Genomic DNA, 24,937 nt, shown 5'->3' with positions numbered 1-24,937 from the left:
AATATTGTATGGATAGAAAATTATTGAAACAATATTGTAGAATTAATGATTCATTCATAGATATAAACCTTAAAAATAATCATTAGGACACTGAATATGCATAGCTACTCTAGCAGTAATTTTGTTTTAAATATCAAGTATACAATCCAATTTCTTTTTCTCGGCAAATTCATTTTTCTACATGGGAATTCCAAAAGAAACAGTATTCTCACATGCAATTAATGTGAATTACCATTTGATTATCTACACATTTAATGCATTTGTAGACTTTTTCAGATGGATAGAGCTTAATTCCCCTCCAGTGCTCAAAAGAGCCTTTTTTTTTTTTTTAGTTGCCCCTAACATGCAAATCATTTCGTGCCCAAAGCTTTTTGGATCGTTTAACACTTGGCTTGAATTTTTCCACAGAACATTTATTTATATAAGTATTTCTCAACCTGGGGATTTTTTTTGGTGCCTAAGGAACATTTGGCAATGGCTGGTGACATTTTTTGGTTTTTGTAACTGAAGGGATGCTACTGACATTAGGTGAATAGAGGCCAGGCATGCTGCTAAATATCCTACAAAGCCCTGAACAGCCCTTACAATGAAGAATTTCTGTCCATAAATGTAATAGTGCAGAAATTGAGAAATCTATTTAATAATAATATTGAGTACTCACTGACTGCTAAGCACTGTGCTTGGGACTGGGGACACATGGATAGAACATTATGATCTTAGCATTTTGGAAAATTACATTACGGTTATGAAAGGGAAGGAATTGGATAAATAAACTATAAAATGATCATCAACTTAGTTAAGGTGTGTTTGTGATATATTAGGAGCAGGATAAAGTTCACCTGAGGGACTTAGGGAAATTTTCAAAGAAGGAATATTAAAACTGTTGCTTTTATTGTTCTTGTTTGCCTTTTCACTTAAATTTCCAAAAAGTTACAGAAAGTATAGTTAACAGCTTAATGAATTTTCAAGAAATGAACATCTTTCTAATCAGCATCCCGACCAAGAAACCAGATTATTGGTATCCCAGATTGTGTCCCCTCTTGTGTCCCTTTCAGTAACAGCCAACCCTCAAGGGTAATTACAGTTTTGACTTTTAGCATCATTATTTTTGTTTTTTAGTAAACGTTACACAAATGAAATCTTATGCTATGTAATCTTTTGTATCTGGATTCTTTTGCTCAATATTATGTTTATAAAATTGATTTGTTGCATGTAGTTGTTTGTTCATTATCACTACATACAAAGTAATCGTTTATTAATATGCTAATATATATTAACCTACTGTAAAGACACAGTTGCTGAAATCTTAGATCTACCAATAGGTCAGTCTGGCTGTAGAATGGGTTGTGAAAGGGGAAGTGCCAAGACAGAGTTTGGAGAGGTAGCCTGGAGTGGCAGAACAAATGATGGATGTTCTCTGTGTCACATAAAAGGCGTTTGGCTTTTTCTAGTAGAAAATAAAGATTGTTTTGATAGATGTTAAACATCAATGAATGTAGTAAAATTTACACTTTACAAAGAGCATTTTTGATAGCAGAATAGAGAATGAGTTAAATGGGCATAAACTTTGCTATAACATTAATTAGGAGGTTAGTGACATATTCAAACAAAAGAGCTGAGTAGCTAAATGCAAACAAGGGTAGATAGGGATAGATTACCTTCTGAGGATAGAGTTAATAGCACTTTTTGACTAACTGGGTATGGAGTTTGCAAAGGATAGTTTCCTGAACCAACTTTCAAAATCCTGTGTGTGTTACTGAAATACAAAATCTGTACAATGAAGAAAAATGATAGAATTCAATGGCAGCAATTAAAACTGAATTCAAAATAGCATCAAGTTTATCTATAGTATTCAAACTTGTAGAAAAACATTTATTATTAGTTGAAAATGAATAAATCAATGAAAATCTTCATGGAGAATGCATAGAGAAATTGATAACAGTCTAGACCAAGTCTACACAAAAGGTAGTAGCTTTTTATTTGTTTTCATTTTAATTTCAAATTTGTGACTCTTTTTCTGTTGTTTCAGAATTTCACTATTTTTATTTTATTTGTATCTCTCACTAAATTTATACATTTAATCATGACACAGGTGGTTTTTGGCCCAGGAAAAGAAAAAAATGAGACAAGAAGTATGTGTGTGTATTGATGTGTGCAACAAAAGCAAGAGTTGAGAGAGAAAGGAAAAAAGGGATTAAAATATTGTATCGATATGAATCAGGAAGAAACTAAGGTGGAGTTAACAGAGTTTCCAGTTGTTATTTCTAGGTCTGAGATTACTGTGTTTACTTTTTCTTTTTTGGTACATGCACCCCTAAAGCAAATAAGATAGTGAGTCAGAAAGCTTCCCATTGTCACCAGGCAATAGTATTACTCCAAAGGTATATTAATTGCAGAGACAGTGGTTAAGATAGTTGTCTCTTTATGACTCAGAGAATAGATATGATTATTCAATTAGAAAACTCAAAACAATCAATTGAAAAGATATTGGAATCAAGAAAAGTTCAGCATGGTGGTTAAATAAAAGGTATTTTACTTTATAAAAATCTATATGCCAATATTATTTAAGCTAGAAACAACCATTAGAAAAAGTAATGGCAAAAGATCTCATTTGTAATAGCAGAAAATAGTAAACTTTATAATACTCAAGAATAAACTAAAGAAATTTGCTAGACCTGAATAAAGCTATTAAAGGACATAAAATATAGCTTGAAAGATTAGGAAGTTATGCTATATTCTTTTTTTTAAATGTATTGTCAAATTAGTTTCCATACAACACCAGTGCTCATCCCAACAGGTGTCCTTCTCAATGCCCATCACCCGCTTTCCCCTCTCCCCCACCGCCATCAACCCTCAGTTCTCAGTATTTAAGAGTCTCTTATGGTTTGCCTCCCTCCCTCTCTGTAACTTTTTCCACCCTTACCCTCCTCCATGGTCTTCTGTTAAGTTTTTCAAGATCAATATATAAGTGAAAACATATGGTATCTGTCTTTCTCTGACTGACTTATTTCACTTAGAATAATACCCTCCAGTTCCATCCATGTTGCTACAAATGGCCAGATTTCTTTTTTTTCTCATTGCTATGTAATATTCCATTGTATATATAAACCACATCTTCTTTATTTATTCATCAGTTGATGGACATTTTCTTAGATGCAAATATTTTTATGAAATTGTCTATTTACCTTAAATTGAGATAAATGAGACCTCATTCCCAATGGAGTTTGAAGGGAATATAGCTCGTGATTTTTTTCATAAGTAAAGCAATGAGAGGGCTTCACTCAGATGCAAAAACATGATATAAGGCACAGTGATTAAAATATTGGGGATGTTACAAGAAAAATTCAGAGATAAATACCACCAAATGATATTTTATTAACATACCTATGTGTGAAATTGAATTTAACATATTATAAATGTTACATTTCAAGACATTTGGGGAAAGAAGAATTGGCCAGTAAAAATGTTGAGAAAATTGGCTATTTTGATGGAGATTAATCATGCAACACAAAATTAAACCACATGATTAAATATTAAACATTAAAAACTGTAAGTTTATTATTTTAAATATAAGAGATTCTTTGTATGATCTTTAGGTAAGAGAAACCTTTCTAGGTAAGACATAAAACACAGAAATTATAATAAAAACAGTGATAGATAGGACCTCTCCTATTAATAAGTATTAGAAACCTCTTAATGGAAATGCCAACCAAGCAAAAAATTGTTACAAATGTTAAATTATAAAAATTAGTATTTGCAAGAGATTTAACTGCCAAAGTTTTAATATTTTCAATATGTAGAAATTTCTTAATAATTCAACAGCAAGAACGTGGCCACCAATATAGAATAGCAGGCAAAAGTTTGCAATGAGAAAGAAGAAAATTGCCATTAAATATGCGTTCATTATAACTGATAAGAAATGTAAAATTTTTAATTATTGTATTGCTTTGTACACATAATTTATAACTATTTAAAATAAAGATTGCCTGGAACTGTCAAGGCTTGGGTAAAAGACTGTTGTTCAGAGTATAAATTGGTACCATTTTTCTGTAGAGCAATCTGCAGTGTATCAGAAATTTCAGCGTAATGATGTAAAAGACATTCATTTGAAAGGGAAGAACAATAGTTTACAAATAGGGTACAGCCTAGAATAATTGTTGTTTTAGTATTTTAAAAAACCTCCCCACCCTAGAAAATCTTGACCCAGTACAAGGATAGAACCTGTGAAAGGACATAAACAATGTCAGTTTTTAGATTCACTGTCTTCCCAAAAATACCATGAGTTGGAGGTCGAAGCAGCGGGGAGCAGGAATCAGAACTGTATAAAGCCTAAATTTAGGAGAGGGACTAGAGGTCCTAAGGACAGATGACTATTGCTGTGCTCTTGGTGAGACACTTAGGCTTAGACAAACAACCCTGTGTAGAATTCAGCCTGAAATTCCCTAAGACTGTAAGACCCTTGTGGGAAGCCAAAGTGGAACCAGTTAGTAGTTAAACATAGCCTCTAGTGAAAGGTAGAAGCAGAAATAAACATTCTCCAAAGGAAATTTTCCCCAGTTTCCGTCAGCCATACTCTAACAGATTAAGATAAAGTAAAGAGTATCAACAAAACCATTAATCAGTAGGTGGTCTGAAAAATGTGACAAGTACTAGAACTGTCAAGAACAAAATATAATATAGCTAAGAATTTGGTGACTTTTATCATTAATTTTTCATTCTGGGGAACTTTTGTTTAGGACTAATGCTAAACCAGACAGGATGCAGACACAACAGAAGTTTATCTGTCCCTGACAAGCCAGTATGTATGCTTAATCTATTGATGATGAAATCTTCAAAAGAACAAAGACGCACAAAGATAAAGACATTGCAAGAGATCATTATTTTTGAATGAGCAATTTGGGAGAAAATAAAACTCCTAGAAATGAGAGAATATACATTAGAATTTTTAAACCTGTGAAAAGATGAAGCAGCAGATTAGACCAGCAAAAGACAGAACCAGCATACTGAGACATATATTTGAGGAAATTACCTCATATTGAAATAATTGCATAGAGAGTGATATTATGTAAATATGAGACATAAGGTATGGAGGAAGAAGTGAGAAGGTCCAAACTACATTACATCAAAGCCCCAAAGGGAAAGAATGGAGGAAAGGCAATGATTCAAGAGGCAATGGCTGTAAATTTATTCAACTGCTGAAAAAAACATGAAACCACACACCCTGGAAGTATACTATAAATTGAGAAGGATAAATAAAATAAATATATAAAAGTGAAACTTCTAAACCAAAATAAGAGGAGATCTAAGTAGCCAGAAAGAAATGACAGATCACTGATATAAGAATGACAGTAGACTTTTAAACAACAGTGGAATAAGACAGTAAAATAATATCTTCAAAGTATTGAAAAAGTTATCTTGTAAATTATTTTATAAGGGTTTCATTTTGTATTGTAAGTATGTAAAGTGTCTACTTTGAGGTTCATAAGACAGAAACTTGTTCTAAAATTTTGGATGAGAGGACACTTAAAACCATATTCATTAGGACAACAATATATCAAATCCTAGGATACTATGTACCTGTTAAATTTATGGTTTACATTGAAAGTTCTAAAGTGCTTTCTTGAATGCAGATATGATATTTCAAAACTGAATGAAACATTGTATTATTTTCTTTTCCTAGTGTATTCGGTATTGTAGATTTTTCTACAGCTGCCTGCCTTTACACTTTGATGTTTTGAGGAACAATTCTTAAATCTTTTATCACATAATAAAAATAGTATATTTTTTAACATAAAAATATCTTAAAAGCTTTGCCCCTCCCACATAATAACTTTACTTCTCATTTATAATAATTTCACAGTTCTACTCAATTGATAACTCTGAAAAATCCTGAAACCAACCTATAGAATGATCTTAATATTCCAGGATTGAAAACTCACTCAGTTTTGAGTCTCAGGTTACAGTTATCTACAGTTTAACCCAAGGCAGTGTCCTTTTATCTTTAAAGATTTATGCCCAGAATCATATCTAATATCATATTAAGCTCAAAACATTATAGTGTCTCATATTGCTCTGCAGTAGCACTTAAGTAATTCTGAGCTTGCTTTTATGATAATAAACCTTATTATTTGTTCCTTGACTTAAATAATCTTTGCTTCTTTTCACAGATAATAGATTATCTTTGATATCTATTAATTATTACTTACTTAGCTTTCTGATCGACCTCCCTCAGTGACACAAGAACAACTCAGATGTAATCTCCATTTTTATAAATAACTTTTAAGAGTAGACCTACATTTGCCCTGATTGATTTAGGCTAGATTTATTTTGATTTGCTGGAAATGAATACTATGTCATAATTTTATTCTTTTTTTCTGATTCCTTCCAAGTTTAAACAACTACTATTTCTTTTTGATGTTTTCTTTTCATTGCTACTCATCAGAGACAGGTCAGGAAGATTAAGGAAAATATTCCTTACGTAGACCCATCATTTTGTGATAGAAAAATCTTAAAAATATAGAGAATTTGACAAAGCTTTGTTATCTGAAAATTATTCAGAGAAAATTAAAAATGTCTCATAGCTTCTGGACAACATGCATTATGGAAAAAAAAAAAAAAGCTCCTGGGAAACTAGGACAGGACAGAATCTAGTCTTGCCATTGTCCACATCCCCACCTATTTCTTTGTTTTCTGTTCTTTCCCTCGAGGCAAATTCTGTTAGGTATAGAAGTCTGACCTTCCTATTGCAGATTCGAGCAAAATGCCAGTTTCCATCTGCCCCACTTAATGTTCCTGCATTGAGTATCCTCTACTCTTGGACGACTTTTTTTATGTGAAGAGAGGACCTGGGTAAACCTGCTCGTAATTATGTTAATGTAAATTAAAATTGCTTGGTTACCAAATCGTTCAGGTTTGTTTTTAAAACCTGAATTTTTTATATCCTTTGTTGGTTGATTCTTGTGAATTTGATTTGGCTCTTGCATACTCTGAGCCACACTTAGGGTACAATTCCTACAGCATATCATTGGGCTAAAATGAGCATCAAGGTAGCGGTGAAAGAGGAAATGTTATAAATGAACCGCCTCAGGAGCGTGTGTGTATGTTGGTACGTGTGTTGTGTGTATGTTAATAAGGATAATCCTTTCTGCTCATTCTGACTATGTGATGGGCTTTGTTTAATGCCAGTAGGTACAACCAACCTCTTCCTCACTCCTACCAGCTGCCCTAATAAACTCAACTATTCAGTTTCCTATGGCCCTAACTTGAAAAATTCAGCCCCATTCCTAGGACATGAATGCATGTGTACACACACCCATATACATTATTCTCAGTTTACGAAATGTAATTTTTTTGGACTCTCTTTTGGATTTTCTTAAATATCAACCTTTAAAAAGCCACACCAGATAGGCTTCATTTGGAAGGTGAACTACCTTTTTCTCAGCACTGTAGTATGGATGGATGTTCTGAAAGCATCAATACTCAGAGCTCAAATTACAGATCCTGACTCAGAAATATCAGCCCCAAATTTCATACCCCGCAAAAACTGTGTGTGTTTGTGTGTGTATGCACGTGTGTATAAAAATTATGATTCCTTGAAGGGATCTGATAGAAAAAATATTTCTTTTATATACATATTTCAAATTAGAGTCTAAGACCTGTAATTTTTAAGATTGTTTTATATTTATGATTTTTTGTGCACTCCTGTGTTTATACCTTTTTCAGTGGCAAAGGATAGCTACACCACTTTTTAGAACAGTTTTAAAAAATTAGACCTCTGAGACTTCTTGAATACTGAAAACAAACTGAGGGCTGAAGGGGGGGAATGGGGGAAGGGAGGTAATGGTCATGGAGGAGGGTACTTGTGGGGAAGAGCACTGGGTGTTACATGGAAACCAATGTGACAATAAACTATAAATTAAAAAACCTAGGCCTCTGATCATTTTAAAGTTCCTTGCTAAGAGATTTTTCTTCTAATATAATAAAGGTATAGTTGTTCTTTCATTAACTTATATCAATTTTGTTTAATAATGTGTTCCTCCTTTTATAGGTTGTAGTTTTTATCCATTCTTGTATTTGTAGAGGCTCTTAAAAAGTAAATTTTTGTACTATGAAGTATAATAATGGTTGATTTAAAGTTAGTATGTTAAGGAGCACCAGGGTAGCTCAGTTGAGTTAGCATCTGACTCTTGATTTCAGCTTAGGTCATGATCCTAGAGTCTTAGAATCAAGTCCTGCATCAGGCTCCAGGCATGGAGCCTGGTTGGAATTCTTTCTTACTCCCTCTGTCCCTCTCCCCTGTTCACACTATCTCTCTCTATAATAAATAGATAGATAGATAGATAGATAGATAGATAGATAGATAGATAGGCCGACCGACAATGAGTATGTTTAGACCCCTGTGTTTAAGATGAGCAGCAGAGCATTAACTTGAATTTAATGGAATATTGGCTCTTTGTGTTACTCTATTTTTACACCATCCTGAGTCTTTTAATTCCCATTGTGACAACTATTGTTTTTACAGCTTTAAGTTTTAGTGTATGATTGTTAGTGAAATTTTAAAATTAATATATACTCACTGACATTTTTCCATCTTTGCTTAGACACATAATTACATTACTGTTTTCTGCTGGATTTAGGTGAAAGCATAAATCAGGAGGTGCTATTAGTTCTTTTTCCTTCAGAAGATATCTTGAGTCTTCTCACATTCTTTTCCCAAGGTTTTATGGTAATATCCAAGGTTATCTTTCTGGTAATCGGTGTGATCAAAACTACTCTTTTTGGGGCACCTGGGTGGCTCAGTCGGTTAAGTGTCCAACTTCAGCTCAGGTGATGATCTCACAGTTCGTGGGTTCGATCCCCGCATTGGGCTCTGTGCTGACAGCTAGCTCAGAGCCTAGAGCCTGTTTCAGATTCTGTGTCTCCTTCTCTCTCTGACCCTGCCCTGCTCATGCTGTCTCTCTCTGTCTCTCAAAAATAAATTAAAAACATTAAAAAAAACACTACTTCTCTTGATACTTCTTCATTAAGTTTTCAAGATTGTTGCTGGCATGTTGTATTTATCAGACATCTTTTAATCATTCAGACGCATTCCAAACAGACATACTCGTCTCATAGCTTCTGTTCTACACTATTTCTGATAGAACTATTCAGTTTTCACAATTGCTTTGAGTATAGCAACAACTTATACAACGTAGATGACTTCAGATTTGTGTCTTAGTATAAATAATAGTATCCAACATTTATTGAACAATTATATGTATTAGGAATGATGCTAAGTATTTTATATGTTTTATTTTAGTTAAGCAGAGGGAAAAAAATCCTGTGTCCGAATAGGGTGCACTGTCATATAAACTGAAAGCATATAATAATAGATTAATGGATTAAGTTCAGAATTGGAGTCTACAGGTCTGAGTTCCTTTCTGGGGTTTCCTGTTGATTTGCCCTGTGGCTTTGGATTAGTCATAGAATTTTAAAAAAGAAAAGTAATAAATCTTCTCTGTATTATGTAATACAGGAAAGTGTTAACTAAATAGAGAATATCCGCAGGTATTTTGTAAGAAAAGCACCATAAATAAAAACTTCTGATGTGAATATTTCTACTATTGAATTATGTGGTTAAATGATATTATGCATGTTTAACTCTCCAATGTGGTAGAGAAATAAGCTTTATTCAGAGCATTATAAATTTAATGTAGTGTGTGTTATCATACTAGTATTATAATGTGACACCCTTTTAGTTAGCTAAAAATGCTTTATAATGTTAATACTTTAGTTTTATAAGAAGAGTAACAAATATCATTACCCCTCTCTAAAAATGGAAAACCAAGAGATAGATAAATTTCCAGAGGCACAAAAATAAACACATAAGCTGATATTCACTTACTATGTGAATAATGAAGGACTCTTACATTATAGATAATGAAGAAAAAGTGAGATGATCATAAAATGAGAGGAAGTAGCTTTAAAATCAGTCTTCAGATGAGCAAAACTGTAGAGCAAGTTGTTTAATCTATAGCATGCCGTAGGCTCCAAATACTTAGGTGTACACAGTTTTTCCTCTCATATTTACTAATGGAACTGAGTTAAGTTTATCTCAAAATAACAGAAATATTGGATTACTCTGTTTTTAGAAACAACTTACTCATTTTCTTCTTTCCCAGTTGGCTTCTAATTTTAAAACTGAGGGTGGTATGAAATGACAAAATACAACACTTTATAATGATAATTAAAACAGGAGCTGTTTTTGCTTTTCTCTCTCTTCTCAGCAGTTCTTCCACTCATCCCACTTCCTTTACTTCACCTATGCCTTGTTCCTCTCACTTTATCACATGTGACTATTTTGGTGAGAACCTGATTTTGTAGAAAGAACTTTAAATGTGATAATTACATGTTCTTAATGTAGATACTTTATAAAGAGGCCACAGTGAGAATTATCACACCATAGGGCAAAAGAGCAAAGTTTGAGACTTTCTAAAATCATTGAACCATTTGCAAACAATCCATATAGGCCTAAAGTAGGAGCTTGTTTCTTTTATTCCCAATTAAGATGTTTAAGGACAGACTAATGTTATGTTGTTATATAAATATTAAAACTTGCAGTGCTTTAGGTATACCAAGTAATTATGTGTGATCATTAATAAAGTAGGAATTCAATGTCTAGATTTTTTTTAAGCATCTATTATGTTTCTGTTTATATTGTACGCTACTAACCACATTAAAAAAAAAACAAAACAAAAGTCCAGAGTAGATGGAATAGAGAGACTGGGTTATATTCTCACCTGTTGACTAACCAGACACCTCCTTTATAGTACAGTTTCAAATTGTATCATCTTTCAACGTTATCTTCAGATTTGAAAAATAGAATATTTTCCCATATCTACAAAATCAGCTTTTTTGCAAAGGAGCATGAAAGAGTAACATTTTTTCTATATAGATTGAAAGACATATGTAATTAACATCCTACCATAAAGAACGTTATTGTCTTTCACATAATGCCAAAAGTTAATAAATGTATATTGCAGATGTAAAAATGCTAATAATCCATAGAAGTATCACATCTTTTACCTTTCCCTGAAATGAAATGTAAAGTAGTGCTATCTATAGAAGTGGAATATAAAGATAAGTATTCTCATGAAAATCTCTTTATCATCTGAGTTCCCTCATTTTTGTTTGATAATTTGATTATCAAGTTTTTAGATAAAGAAGGAAATTAATGTGAAAAATAACTCACTGTGTAAAGAGAAAGTTGTAAAGTTAAGAAGTATTTGCTATATACTCTCAAATTGGTTACCAACTTGGTTGGGATCTAAATGTTAGCAAACAAGGTGAGATTTTTCATAGTTACGGTAATACTTCGAAATCTTTTAATCACCTATGATAAAGACATAGTCTCAGTAGCCCAGAAACTGATTTTTACTCTAATATTAAAATATTACCTAATTTATCTCCTCAGTAGGTCTGTATTTTGCTCTGATGAAGTCTCTTCACATTTATTTCAGTCTACTTTACAAAGTTGAATATAAGGTGATCATGAAGATTAGATCAAGTGGTACACATCATCATTAATCTACTTCATTCTTTCCATCTATAATGTGTTTTTCAAAGTTCGTCCTTTGACCAGCATCACAAGCACAACCTGAAACTTGTTAGAAGTGCAGATTTGGAGGCTCCAACCACACTTCCTGATCAAAATCTCTGAATGGGGCCCAGCCCTCAGTGTTTATTAACAAGGCCTCAAGGAGATTCTGATGCACACTAAATGTGGAGAACCATTGCTCTAACCATATACTACCTTGATTGCTTAAAATTATTAATAACACCATTAGTAATATTATTAGGTAGCATTTCAAAGATAGTCTTTGTCAGGGTGCTTGGGTGGCTCAGTTGGTTAAGCGGCCAGCACTTGTTTTGGGATCAGGTCACGATCTCAGGGTTTGTGAGTTCAAGCCCCACATCAGGCTTGGTGCTGAAGGTGTGGGGTCTGTTTGGGATTCACTCTCTTTGTCTCTCCCTTCACCTCCCCTGCTTGCACTGTATCTCTCTCAAAATAAATAAATAAGCTTTTTAAAAAGTTTTAAAAATAGTCTTTGTTATTTAAGACTAATCAGTAGAAGGCACTGCAGTAATTGTTAGGAAATTTTATTAAATCTATATAGTCAAATAATAATCATATAGATATTAACACATAGGTTATGTTCAGTTGATTAAAATGTCTAGAAAAATAAATAAAAGCACTATACCAAATGGTTTTTCACAGTTACCATGAATATAAGGAATTTCTACACATTTACATTTAGCTAACATGTGTCCTATACAAATTTAAACATCATTGCCTGTTAGCAATAACGTTTTTTAAGATTGTTTTCTCTATGAAATTAAATGGATCTGAATTTCATTGGCAAGTTCCCTGGGCTATAAAATCATTGTTTATGACATCCTTTTTTGCAACTTGAGCGATCTTTGAAGCACTTTCTACTTTAATGTTGGCTTGAAAGTGTCACTGATAAAAGAAAAAGATCACAATAAGTGAGTTTCCATAGGAGGTTTCATAGTTTAGAAAGTATTTAGAAGTTAAATATGAAATGTTTTATTTAAAGAGAGTGGCTAATCCAATTAAACCTCATTATTTTGGACTACACTAGTTCAGAAAAGGTTATATCTGAAGTAGGAATATAAACTTCTGCTATTGCTCAAGGAAACAAAGAATTTGATAATCAAATTAATAGTGTATAAGAAAGAAACAATTAAGAAAAAATTTAAAGCTTTTAATGGCATTCTCTTTTTGCCATTTATTTTGAATAGCCTATTGATCATGAATGCTTGTTATCTACTCATTAACAGATACAGATAAAGCTACATTTATTAAAACCATTCTTTTGTTTCTATTTTCTACTAATTTAGACAGAATTTTCTCATTTACTCTAAATTTTTATTCCATTACTCTTTGCTTTCTTCTTGTACCTTTTCATTTATGGTTTATAGATGTTTTTACCCTCTTGTCCACCTTCTAATGCCCACTTCATTCGGCTGCTTGTTCCCTTTAGATCCAGTATTTAATAAGTGTTATGCTCAATTCCTCCCACTAGCCAGTTTTCTTACATTTAGGTTCTTGCTCTCCATTCTCTTTCCTCTCATCTTTGCTTCTCAACCACTGTTTCTAGGTTTCATTACTGGATTTTTGTATTTTTCCTATTTTCTCAAAACTGCAAGGATGTAAAGTGAATTGGAAAGAAGAGGTATAAAGAAAATTGTCATGTATTGAATGCCTATTCCATGCTAGGTTACTTACTTATATCATTAAGTTCTCATAAGATGTAGGTATGTTTTAATATTATCTCCATTTTATTCATAAGTGCACTGAAGCTCCAAGAAGTTAAATATTTTGTTCTAATTCATAGAGTAGCTAAGTGATAAAGCTGGGTTTCAAACTTATATTGGTTTATTTATTCATTCTTTTATTCAACAAATATTTATTGAGTATATGTACCACGTGCCGGGCACTGTGATAGGTGCTACAACACAGCCAGCTCTTACTCCCATGAGCTGTAACTGTGTTGTGGCATTGTCTGGCTTCCCAGACGGTGATCTTCCTGCTATAGCGAACAGCTTTAGAGGAAGAGAAAATATGAAGGAAATAGAACGATTCTAATGTTTTATGGAAAAGATAATATGATACAGATGTATAAAACCATTTTGTGTGTTATTTAGAAATACCATGTATGTGTGTATATATATCAAAGAATTCAGAAATTGATATTGTTATTTTCATTGGTTTCATTTTTACTCAACAAGAGAATGATATATAAATACATATATAATATATATATTTATCATATCAAAAAGGTTGGTTTGTGTTTAGTCCTAGAAAGAGTCGGACACTTACGCACTAACCACTGTAGACGCTAGTGCCTTTTAGTGGCATCACCAAAATATATATTTTTCTTTTATGTTCTAAAACAAGCAAAATTTGTGTCTATAGGCCCAGATTATCTAGAGGGCTTCACCATTAATTATCCTCCCTAAATTACATTTAGAAAAAGATGAAGACCTCTGTAAAGAATACATTTATTCATCCATCATCTATTTATTAATACTCTGAAAAATATTTAGGATGGTTTGCCTAAATACATAGAACAACAACAGAACTTTTAATAGCATAGATGTGGGGAAATAAGGCAAGGAAAAATAAGATGAAATTAGGTTGTGTGCTCTACTAAAAAGTATCCACAGATTTGACTCTGTTCTTAAGGGTAACTTGATTCACAAGCATCACAATTAAAAACAAACAAAAACTGGTAGCACAGGGGTTCCAGAAAGTTTCTCCTATAGTTCCTCCTAAAGAGGATCACGTTGCAAAGTGGTATACAGTAGCCTTAAATACTTCCTAATATAAATATGAATTTCACTGAGCCATTTCATTGGATCCAGCTGCATATAGTAAAACAATTCTTAGAAAAGTGAAAAGAGACATTGTAGGTACACCACTGCAGTCCAGTCAAATCCAGTGGTTTATTTTAGAGAATCTATAAAAATTAGTGAATTACATCTCTTGTAGATAGTTCTCATTTACAATTTGTCATTCAGGTTTTTCATGTGGTAGGTGATGGTGAACTTACTCTTTGTTTTCTGCACTAGTGTAACATCAATGTCTAGAATACCACCTGGTACATAGTAGATGCTTAATAAATATTTGTTGCATGGATGGATAAATGTTTTTATTTGAGGTATCTATTTAAGTGAAAAACTTCTCAGCTATTTTTTTTTCTTTCTTTGTCCTTAAATAAAGTATGCTCCTATACTTTGGAGTACATCATCTTTACGTGGATCTCAAATTCATTAAGTGTTGAACACTACTTATGTGACTTTTTCAAGCAGATAATGAAATAAATGTTCGCCCTATCCAAAACTCCTTTAAAGAGTGTTCTCAGTAATACGACATGGTTGGTTTTTAAGGCTCTACGATTTACAGTCTCTGAGGAAAGGTCATAAACATCAATAAAGCAGTTAATCCCATGGAAATAGTGTTTCTTCGCAGGAGACCTCAGGATCATACCAGAAAGTTGAGTTTGGAAAACAAAGGATAGATTCTGGATAATGCTAGCTTTACATTTTTTAGCTATCTATTTAATAAAAATAATTAACTCCCAAGCTTAGGAATTTAAGAATTTCCTTTTCTCCTGCCTACTGCCCTCTATTTTTAAAGCAGGTCTTATTGGAAAGCATAATGGTAGTGTTAATTTTACTTTAAAAATTCTGCCATTGTTAAATATTGCATTATGCTGGGATTCAGTGGACTAGTAGATCACATCAATTCTGGTAATCCTTTATTCTGTATAATTATAAGGGGTTAAATAATTTATGTGCAACTTAAAAGTTTATTTGTAACATCAAACAGCATCTAACACATACTTGATACATTTCAATTATTTTGCCAAGTCCTTAACCTAAATTTGCCCAGAGCTACAATCTGATTTAGCACTGTCCCTCTACTTCTAATAAAATATTTTAAAAATCAGTCTTTCTCTATATTCTAACATAATTTATCTTTTATTTCATTTGCCTTTCTTCTTATTTACTGGGATAATTTATTTTACAAGCTTTTTTCTATATCTCCCAATTACTGTAACCTGCTACATCTGTAGAAACAGGGTTAAGAATGCATTTAGTCATGTATTTCAGGCCTAACTTTGAGCATAAAACATATCTTTACCATCACAATATGATAAATATGTATCTATTTTGATTGCCTTTTAGAAAGTGAAATTTTTCTGTCTTCTTCATTCACTTATTTCAGGTTTAACCACATTTGCTTAAGAATGCCATATCTTAAAACTTCTTTTTTATACTTAAGACCTATCACTTCATTAATTCTTTTTAAAAATATTAAGATGATTTATGTTGAAAATATGAAAGATGGTAAATTTAGATTTTTTTTTTCTACCCAAAACATGAGAAAGTTAACTTGGTGACTTCCTGAGTCCCTATTAATTATATCATAAAATCATAGAGCTAGGACAGAAGCAAAATCATCTCAGGTTTTAGGGATTAATTATTTCATGTGTAATAGACAAAAATACCCAAATTTCTTGCCCTGTGAAAATCATTGAGTTATTATAAAAATCTAAGATTTCATTTTAAAATTTAGTTTATTAGATGAGACTGACATCAAATAGCTCTGAATTATAAGAAATAAGAAAGGTCGGCTAATACATAAAAGTTCCCTGGATGTCCTGGTTCTCAGCTTTTATTTCGTGGTCCCATAGAAATAAGTCTTGATACCTTAAAAACAATGTTTGGGGAACTACAAAGTATGGTTTATAGAAAGCATGATTTATAATTATTTTTAAGTTAATTTTACTACTCTGCCTTCCTTCTTTTTGGCTTATTTCACTCAGTTTGCTATTTAATCTTTAATTACAGGCCACAAAAGAAGTAATAGAACGGGAAGCGCCAGGGATGGCCCTGGCAATGCTGATGGGATCACTTAATGTTACACCTCTGGGCATGCTCTCTAGGTAAGAAAGTCACCAACATGTTGCAAAGAAAATTAATTCCATACCACTAATCACTACAATAGACTGACTAACATAAGAAACTTTAGCCAATGACACTTAAATTTGCTCCCTTTTCCCCCAGAGTTAAGAGTCTTAGTATCCTGTCTACTTAAATCTTAACCTGTTTCCTTCAAGTTTTTTTTAGACACTCTCTTTAAACTTTTAGAAAATACTAGATTATACTAAAAGTTGTCAATCCTAACCCAGAGAAGAGTCCAGCTTATTAAGATGTAAAATTACCTTTGTGTGTGATTATTTGTAATCATCAATTAATATTAATTAATTGTCATTAAATGCTAACTTAATAAAACTAAACCCTAGAATTTTTTTTCAGTAAGTTATTTTCCTTTGTTAGAAATTTTTAAATAGGCATGTTTGTGTGTGGTCATAAAAGGAAACTGAATTAGTATATTTAGTATATTTAAAACTTCCTTTGTTGACATAGATGTTGAGATCCATTTCTATTGATGGTTTAGTTATTTGTTATTGTTTTAGTAACTCTTAGATTAAAATCTTCTTTAATGAGGGCAACATACATCATTTAAGTTAAAGACCCAAGTATTAACTTGTGAGGACCTGTTGACTTAATCATCATTGATTGATAGACAGTTGATCTCTGAGCAATCTAAAACTATATAGCAACATTATAATTTAGGGATTCATAATCATCATGTATAACCATTTGTTCATCCTGTGTACAATATGAATATAAGACTAAATATATATATGTAACATATGGAATATAATCATAATGCCCTTAGACAGGGTGTGTATCCCATTAATGGCAACTACTTAAAGCACAGCTACAGGGAAATGTGAATGGGTCATTAGTTACTGCATTCTCTTTGCTGTCACATGTACTATATTATAACATTTCATTTTAGTAAGAGCAAAAAAGAATTACAGTAGCATGTAGAAATGTAAATTTTAAAGTCCATGGTGATCTTTAAGGAATTTACATTGATTCTTTTAAGCTGTTCTTTTTTTAGCCATATCTACACTGCTGAGGTCAAGGGTCCCATTTGATCCCTCTTCTCTAGGGAATTCAGTAGTGGCCTTTGAACATAAAAGAACTTTTTGTTGACATATAAGGAATATAGTCAAGAAAAAATTAAACTTCATCTCTTGTTCATTCTTTTATAATAAAAATCTAATTCAGCAAACATAATAATACTCTATTTGCCAAGCCCCTTATTAACCCTTAGGGTTACTAAGGGTAGAAAGAAAAATAAGGCATAATCCTCACCTTAAGGATCCCACAGTTTACTTAGAGAACTTGTTCTTTGCAACTGTTAAGGTAACTAAGTTCAGTATAGTTTTTTTTAGAAAGCTTTTCTTGTATAGCTTTCTTTAGGTATAGAAATATCACTTTCCATCTTATTGAAAGATTTTCTTTTCAATTACTCTTCTACCTTCTGAATCCACATAATTCCTGAGCACTGGACTATTGAGTGAGTAGAAAATTAATCAGCAGGAGTTGATTCTAAGTACTTTGGAATAAGCCCATCATCTTTATGCTGAAGGTTTTGAAAATTAAAATAAATACACAGGATGATAACAGATTCTTCTTGCTTTTCTTTCTGTTCATTGCTTATTTAACTCAGAGTTTATTTACAAGTTTAAAACAGAAATAGTAGTCTATGTATATTATGCATAAGAAATTGTGGAATATTTTCCTAATTGTTCATTTTATGTGAACAAGGCCTTTTAAAAATATTACTGTCTTAAAACAGCCATGATTAGATTGATGTTGCCTTTCTATAGCATTGTTACCTTGTATGTACTTTGGGCTTTGTACATGCTTCTGTTATAGTGCATGTTACATTGTAATTATATACTTATTTGTATGTATTACCTAATTTGTATAAAATCCTTAAGAACAGGAGCTTTATCATATTCATCTTTACATCCTCAGACACCAAAACAACTTCTGACATATAGTAAGTACTCAAAAACTGTTTATTGTTATGATTACTGTTGGTAAATCAGTGTTTCATCTTCATTCTATACAATTTTTTAAAGTAAAGTCATACAAGTTGTTGCCTTGCCTTCCAATTGTTATCTATAGAAAGCAACGTTAAATAAAAATAATTTTTTTAATTTCTAAATCTGTTTGAAATGGGTTTCATCGACTTTAGTAAATAAACTCCAATTATTTTGTACAAGATAGTTACAAGACAGTGTCAAGTAATAGTTAAGAGCATCATCTCTGAAGCCAGACTGCTTGGGTTCAATTCTGACTCTACTACTTACTAGCTACTTAATATCTTTTTGTTTTCATTTTCTCATCTGTATGTGAACATGTTAACAGTAACAACCTTGTTGGATTAAGTGAGTCCATATAAAGTACTTGGAACAACAACGGATTCATAAGTCTTATTTAAGTGTTCATCCCTGTTGTGGTGTTATTATTGGTTGAGAGCAAGTCTTATGACAAAGTCTTCAGTAGCTTTCCTTCATAGTAGTTATTTCATCTAAAAATATCTTTATTCTACCTTCATCCCTGAAGGATGTTTTCACTAGATGCAGAATTCTGGATTGACAGTTATTTTCTTTCTGCACTATAAAAAATATTACTCCACTGTTTTCTGGCTCTGTGTTTCCTACCAAAACTTAAGTGATTCAGAGAAAGCAATGCTAACAGGGAAAGCTGGAGCTATAAATGCTTACATTAAAAACAAAAAAAAGAAAGACCTCAAAAATAACAATATCACATTACAACTTAAAGAACTAGAAAAAGAACAAATTAAGCCCAAAGCTAGCAGAAGGAAGAAAATAGTAAAAGATTAAGACAGAGATAAATAAAATAGGAAGTGTAAGAACAATACATAAAATCAACTAAACCAAATATTGACTCTTTGAAAAGATGAGCAAAATTGAAAATTTTTAGCTATATTGACTGAGAAAAAAAGAGACAAGACTCAAATTACTAAACTCAGAAACAAAAATGAGGACATTACTACCAATTCTATAGAAATAAGTACTATATGAGAGTACTATGAACAATTAGTATGCCAGTAAATTGGATAACCTAGATGAAATGGACAAATTCCTACAAACACAAACCCTACTCAGATTGAATCAGAAAAAAATAGAAAATACAAATAGATCTGTAACTGGTAACGAGATTGAATAAGTAATCAAGAACCTACCTACTTATAAAATGGCTGTATCAGATGTCTTCACTGGAGAATTCTACCAAACATTTAAATGTGTTTTTCCCTTTTATCCTACTACTGTCGTATATTACTTTGATTGCTGAACCATCCTTCCAGTGTAGGGAGGGATAAATTCCACTTGGTCATGATGTATAGGCCTTTTAATATACTGCTGAATTTGTTTTGCTAGTATTTGTTGAAGATTTTTACATCAATGTTCATAAGGGATACTGGCCTGTAGTTTTCTTATCTTGTTGTTTGCCAGGCTTTGATATCAAGTCAATGCTGGTTCAAAGAAGTAGTTAGAAAGTCCCTTTTCTTCCTTTTTTTTTTGAAGAGTTTGAGGAGAATTGGTGTCTGTTTTTCTTTAAATGTTTGGTGGAATTACTTAAGATAATTGTAGATTGACATGTGTAAGAAATACTTACTTACTTTGAAATCCCATGTACCTTTATCAGGTTTTCCCCAATGGTGACAATTTGTAAAACTCACACAAAATTACATTCAGCATATTACATTGATAGAGTCAAGATTAAGAACAATTCCATGACCGCAAGTATTCCTCCTCTTGTCTTTCTTTTGCCATATCTACCTATCTCCTACCCAGCCCCCTTGGCAACCACTAATCTATTCTCCATTTTTATATTTTGCCATGTTGAGAATTTAAATAAGTAGAATCACGTAGTATATAATCTTTTTGGATTGTTTTTTTTCCATTCAGCATAATTCCCTAGAGACTCAAAAAATTGTTACATGAATCAACACTCCATTGCTTTTTATTGCTGAATATGATTCCCTGGAATGAATGTGTCATAGCTTGTTCCACAATTTTTCTATTGAAGGACATCTGGATTAATTCCAAGTTTAGCTTTCATAAACAAAGTTACTATGAATTTTGTTTACAGGTTTTGTTAATAGAAATTTCTGTTTTTCTGGGATATATACCCAGAGAACAGTTGCTGAGTCATATAGCAGTTGTGTGTTTACTTTTATAATAGACTGCCAAATTATCCAGAATAACTACACCATTTTATATCCCCACAACAATGTATGAGTGATTTGTTACATTTACATTAGGTTCACTTTTGGTAGTGTACATTCTATGTGTTTGACAAATGTATTCTAACATATATCCATCAGAGAATTTCACTGTCCTAAAAACCCTTTGTGCTATGCTTATTCATCCACTTTCCCTTTCAATACCAGGTAACCACTGATCTTTTTCCTGTCTCCATAGTTTTGACTTCTCCAGTATGTCATCTAGCTATTATATGTAACCTCTCTAGAGTGGCTTCTTTTGCTAAGTAATAAATGTTTAAGTTTCCTTTATGTCTTTTTATCACTTGATAGCTCATTTCCTTTTAGCACTGAATAATATTCCATTGTCTGGTTGTACCACCATTTATTTATCCATTCACCAATGAAGGCCATATTAGTTACTTCCAAGATTTGGCAATTATGAATAAAGCTGCTATAAACACCCCTGTGCAGATTTTTGTGTGAACATAAGTTCAACTACTTTGGGTAAATACCAAGGAGCAAAATTGCTGGATTGTATGGTGAGAGTATGTTTAGTTGTCTGAGAAACTGTGATATTGTCTTCCAAATAGCTATACCATTTTTCATTCCCACCATCAATGAATGAGACTTCCTGTTGTTCTATGTCCTCAACAGCATTTGGTGTTGTCAACGTTCAGAATTTCAACCATTCCTTTTTTTCTTTAAGATTTTATTTTAAAAATTTATTTTATTTTATTTTATTTTTAAGATTTATTTTATTTTTAAGTAATCTCTACACACAATGTGTGACTCAAACCCACAACCCTGAGATTAAGAGCCACAAACTGAGCCAGCCAGGTGCCCCAAGTTTTAGCCATTCTAATAGATGTGTAGTGTTATCTAATTATTGCTTTAATTTGCATTTCTGTGATGACATATGATGTTGAACATCTTTTCATATGCATATTTGCCATCTGTATATCTTCTTTAATGAGTTGTCTGTTAAGATCTTTGGTCCATTTTTTAATTGGGTTGTTTGTTTTCTTATTGTTGAGCTCTAAGGATTCTTTGTACATTTTGATTAATATTTCTTTATCAGATGTGTCCTTTGTAAATAATTTTTTTCCATTCTGTGGCTTGTCTTTTCTGGACATTGTTTTCCAAGTGCAGAATTTTTAATTTTAATGAAGTCCAGTTTAACAATTATTTCTTTCATGGATTGTGCCCTTGGTGTTGTATCTAAAAGTAATTGTACCCAACTCATCTAGGTTTTCTACTATGTTATCCTCTAGTTCTATACTTTTGTATTTTCCATTTTGTTCTGTGATCCATTTTGAGGTTATTTTTGTGAAAGATGTAAAGTCTATGTCTAGATTCATTTTTTTCACACATACATGCCAGTTGTTCCAGTACTGTTTATTGAAAAGACTATCTTTGCTCCATTGTATTGCTTTGCTCCTTTATCAAAGATCAGTTGACTATATTTATGTGTTTCTACATTTCTGGGCTCTCTATTCTTTTACATTTATCTATTTGCTGTTCCTTCACCAATACTACACTAGCTATAACTTTATAGAAAGGAATCAGAGTCCATTAACTTTATTCTACTTCAGTATTGTGTTGACTATTTGGGATCCTTTGTCTCTCCATAAAAACTGTAGAATCAGTTCTGTTTCATGGCCCAGAAAGCAGTCTGCCTTGATAAATGTCTCACATGAGCTTGAGAAGAATGTGTATTCTGTCATTGTTGGATGAAGTAGCCTATAGATGTCAATTATACCCAGTTGTTTGATGGAGTTGTTGAGTTCAAGTATGTCCTTGCTGATTTTCTGCCTGCTGTATCTGTCTATTTCTGACTTGGGGTGTTGAAGTCTGCAATTACGATAGTGGGCTTAATTTTTTCCCTTTGTAGTTTTTAGTCTTTGCATCACATAGTTTGATGCTCTGTTATTAGGTGACTGCTTGTTAAAGATCATTATGTTTTCTTGGAGAATTGACCCCTTTAAAACTATAAATGTCCTTCTTTAATACTGATAACTGTCCTGGCTTTGAAGTCTGCTCTGTCTGAACCTACTATAGTTACTCCTGTTTTATTATTATTATCATTATATATGTTAGTATGATACATTTTTCTATATATATATCCATTTACTTTCAATCTATATTTATATGTTTAAAGGGGGTCTCTTGTAAACAATATATATATATTTGGGTTGTGTTATATAATAACACATTAGTTGGGTTGTGTTTTTAATCCACTCTTACAATCTCTGTCTTTTAATTGGTGTCTTAAGACCATTGACATTCAAAGTGATTATTAGCATAGTTGGATTAATGTCTACCATATTCAATACTGTTTCCTATTTGTTGCCATTCTTTGTTCCTATTTTTATCTTTCACTTTCTCTGCCTTTTGTTTGTTTTAATTGAGCCTTATATATGATTCTGTTTTTTCTTCTTTCTTAGCATATCAATTAAACTTCTTGTTTTACTTTTTTTAGTGGTTGCCCTGGAGTTTAAAATATACATTTACATGGGGCGCCTAGGTGGCTCAGTCGGTTAAGCAGCCGACTTCGGCTCAGGTCATGATCTCGCGGTTTGTGGGCTCAAGCCCTGCATCAGGGTCTGTGCTGACAGCTCAGAGCCTGGAGCCTGGTTCAGATTCTGTGTCTCCCTCGCTCTCTGCCCCTCCCCCACTCATGCTCTGTGTCTCTGTCTCTCAATAATAAATTTTAAAAACATTAAAAACGCTTTAAAATATACATTTACAACTAACCCAAGTCCACTTTCAAATGGTATACATTATAATTATACCTTGTAATAACAAAATGATCCTAATTCCTTCCTTCCTCCCATCCTTTGTATAACTGCTGTCATTCATTCCACTTGTATATAAGCATACATATACACATAAAATATATGCATAAGCACATATAATGAATATATTGTTGGTCTCATAATTTTGAACAAACTATTATATGTTAAATCAATTAAGAATAAGAAAAATAATTTTTTACTTTACTTTTACTTATTCCCTCTTTTATGTTCTGTGTAAGGACCTATAACATTTACCTTTTCTCTAAAGAACTTCTTTTAACATTTCTTTCAAGGCTGATTTACTGGCAACAAATACCTCCAATTTTTATTTGAGAAACAATTATTTCTACTGCACTGTTCAAAGGATAACTTCACAGTGTACAGAATTCTAAGTTCGTTGTTCTTTTCTCTTTAAATATTTCTCTCCACTTTCTTCTTGCTTGCATGGCCTCTGAGGGAAAGTCAAGTTAATTCTTATCTTTCTTCCTCTTTAGGTAAAGCTTTGTTTTGTTTTCCCTTTGACTTAGGATTCGTTCTCTTTGATTTTCTGTAGTTTGAAATTGTATGTGTAGGTGTAGTTTGGGGTTTGGTTTGGTTTTGTTCTTTGTTTTTGCATTTATCTTATTTGAAGTTCTCTGACTATTTTGGTGTCTAACATTAATTTGGGGGAAATTCTCAAGCATTATTGTTTCAAGTATTTCTTCTGTTCCTTTCTTCTTCTAGTATTCTCATTACACATATGTTATACATTCTGTAGTTCTCCCACAGTCCTTGGATATTTTGTTTTGTTTTCAGTCTTTGTTCTTTTTGCTTTTCAGTTTTCAAAGGTTCTATTGCTATATCCTCTAATTCAGAAATTCTTTTCTCAGCTATGTCTACTCTACTAAGGAGCCCATCAAAGGCATTCTTCATTACTGTTTAATTTTTTATGCCTAACATTTCTTTTTAGTTCTTTCATTGGATTCTATCTTTATGCTTACATTGCCCATATACTCTTGCATGCTGTCTACTTTATCCATTAGAGCCCTTTACATATTGATCTTAGTTTTAAATTCCTGGTTTGATAATTCCAACATCCTTGCCATATGTGATTCTGATGTTTGCTCCATCATTTAAAAATTATGTTTTTACCTTTTAGTATGCCTTGTAATTTTTTCCATCAATATCATTGCAGAGGTCAAGATTGCATTCTTTTTAATAGCCGAGTAGTGTGTGTGTGTGTGTGTGTGTGTAGACCACATCTTTTTTAATCCTTTCATCAGTCATTGGACATTTGAGTTGTTTCTCTAATTTCGCTAATTTGTAGGTAATGGTGCTATGAACATTGGGGTGGTATTCATCCTTTTAAATTAGTATTTTTGTATTTTTTGCATAAATAACATAGTAGTGATTCCTGGATCATAGTGTAGTT

General features: G+C 32.3%; 1 protein-coding gene across 7 annotated transcripts in view; it reads left to right on the top strand.

Annotated features, from left to right (window-relative positions):
• The window catches only part of GPHN (gephyrin), a 608,842-nt gene that overhangs the window by 333,293 nt on the left and 250,612 nt on the right, over positions 1-24,937 (top strand). For all 7 annotated transcript variants that reach the window (XM_029951674.1, XM_029951675.1, XM_029951680.1 and 4 more), the window contains one exon: positions 16,420-16,514. In XM_029951674.1, coding sequence (XP_029807534.1) covers positions 16,420-16,514 — 95 coding nt within the window. The remainder of the gene's footprint in view (positions 1-16,419; positions 16,515-24,937) is intronic.

This window comes from Suricata suricatta, chromosome 9 (assembly GCF_006229205.1).
Source record: "Suricata suricatta isolate VVHF042 chromosome 9, meerkat_22Aug2017_6uvM2_HiC, whole genome shotgun sequence".
Lineage (NCBI taxonomy): Eukaryota > Metazoa > Chordata > Mammalia > Carnivora > Herpestidae > Suricata > Suricata suricatta.
Note: the sequence above shows the minus strand (reverse complement) of the source record. Positions and strands in the feature narration are given on the sequence as shown.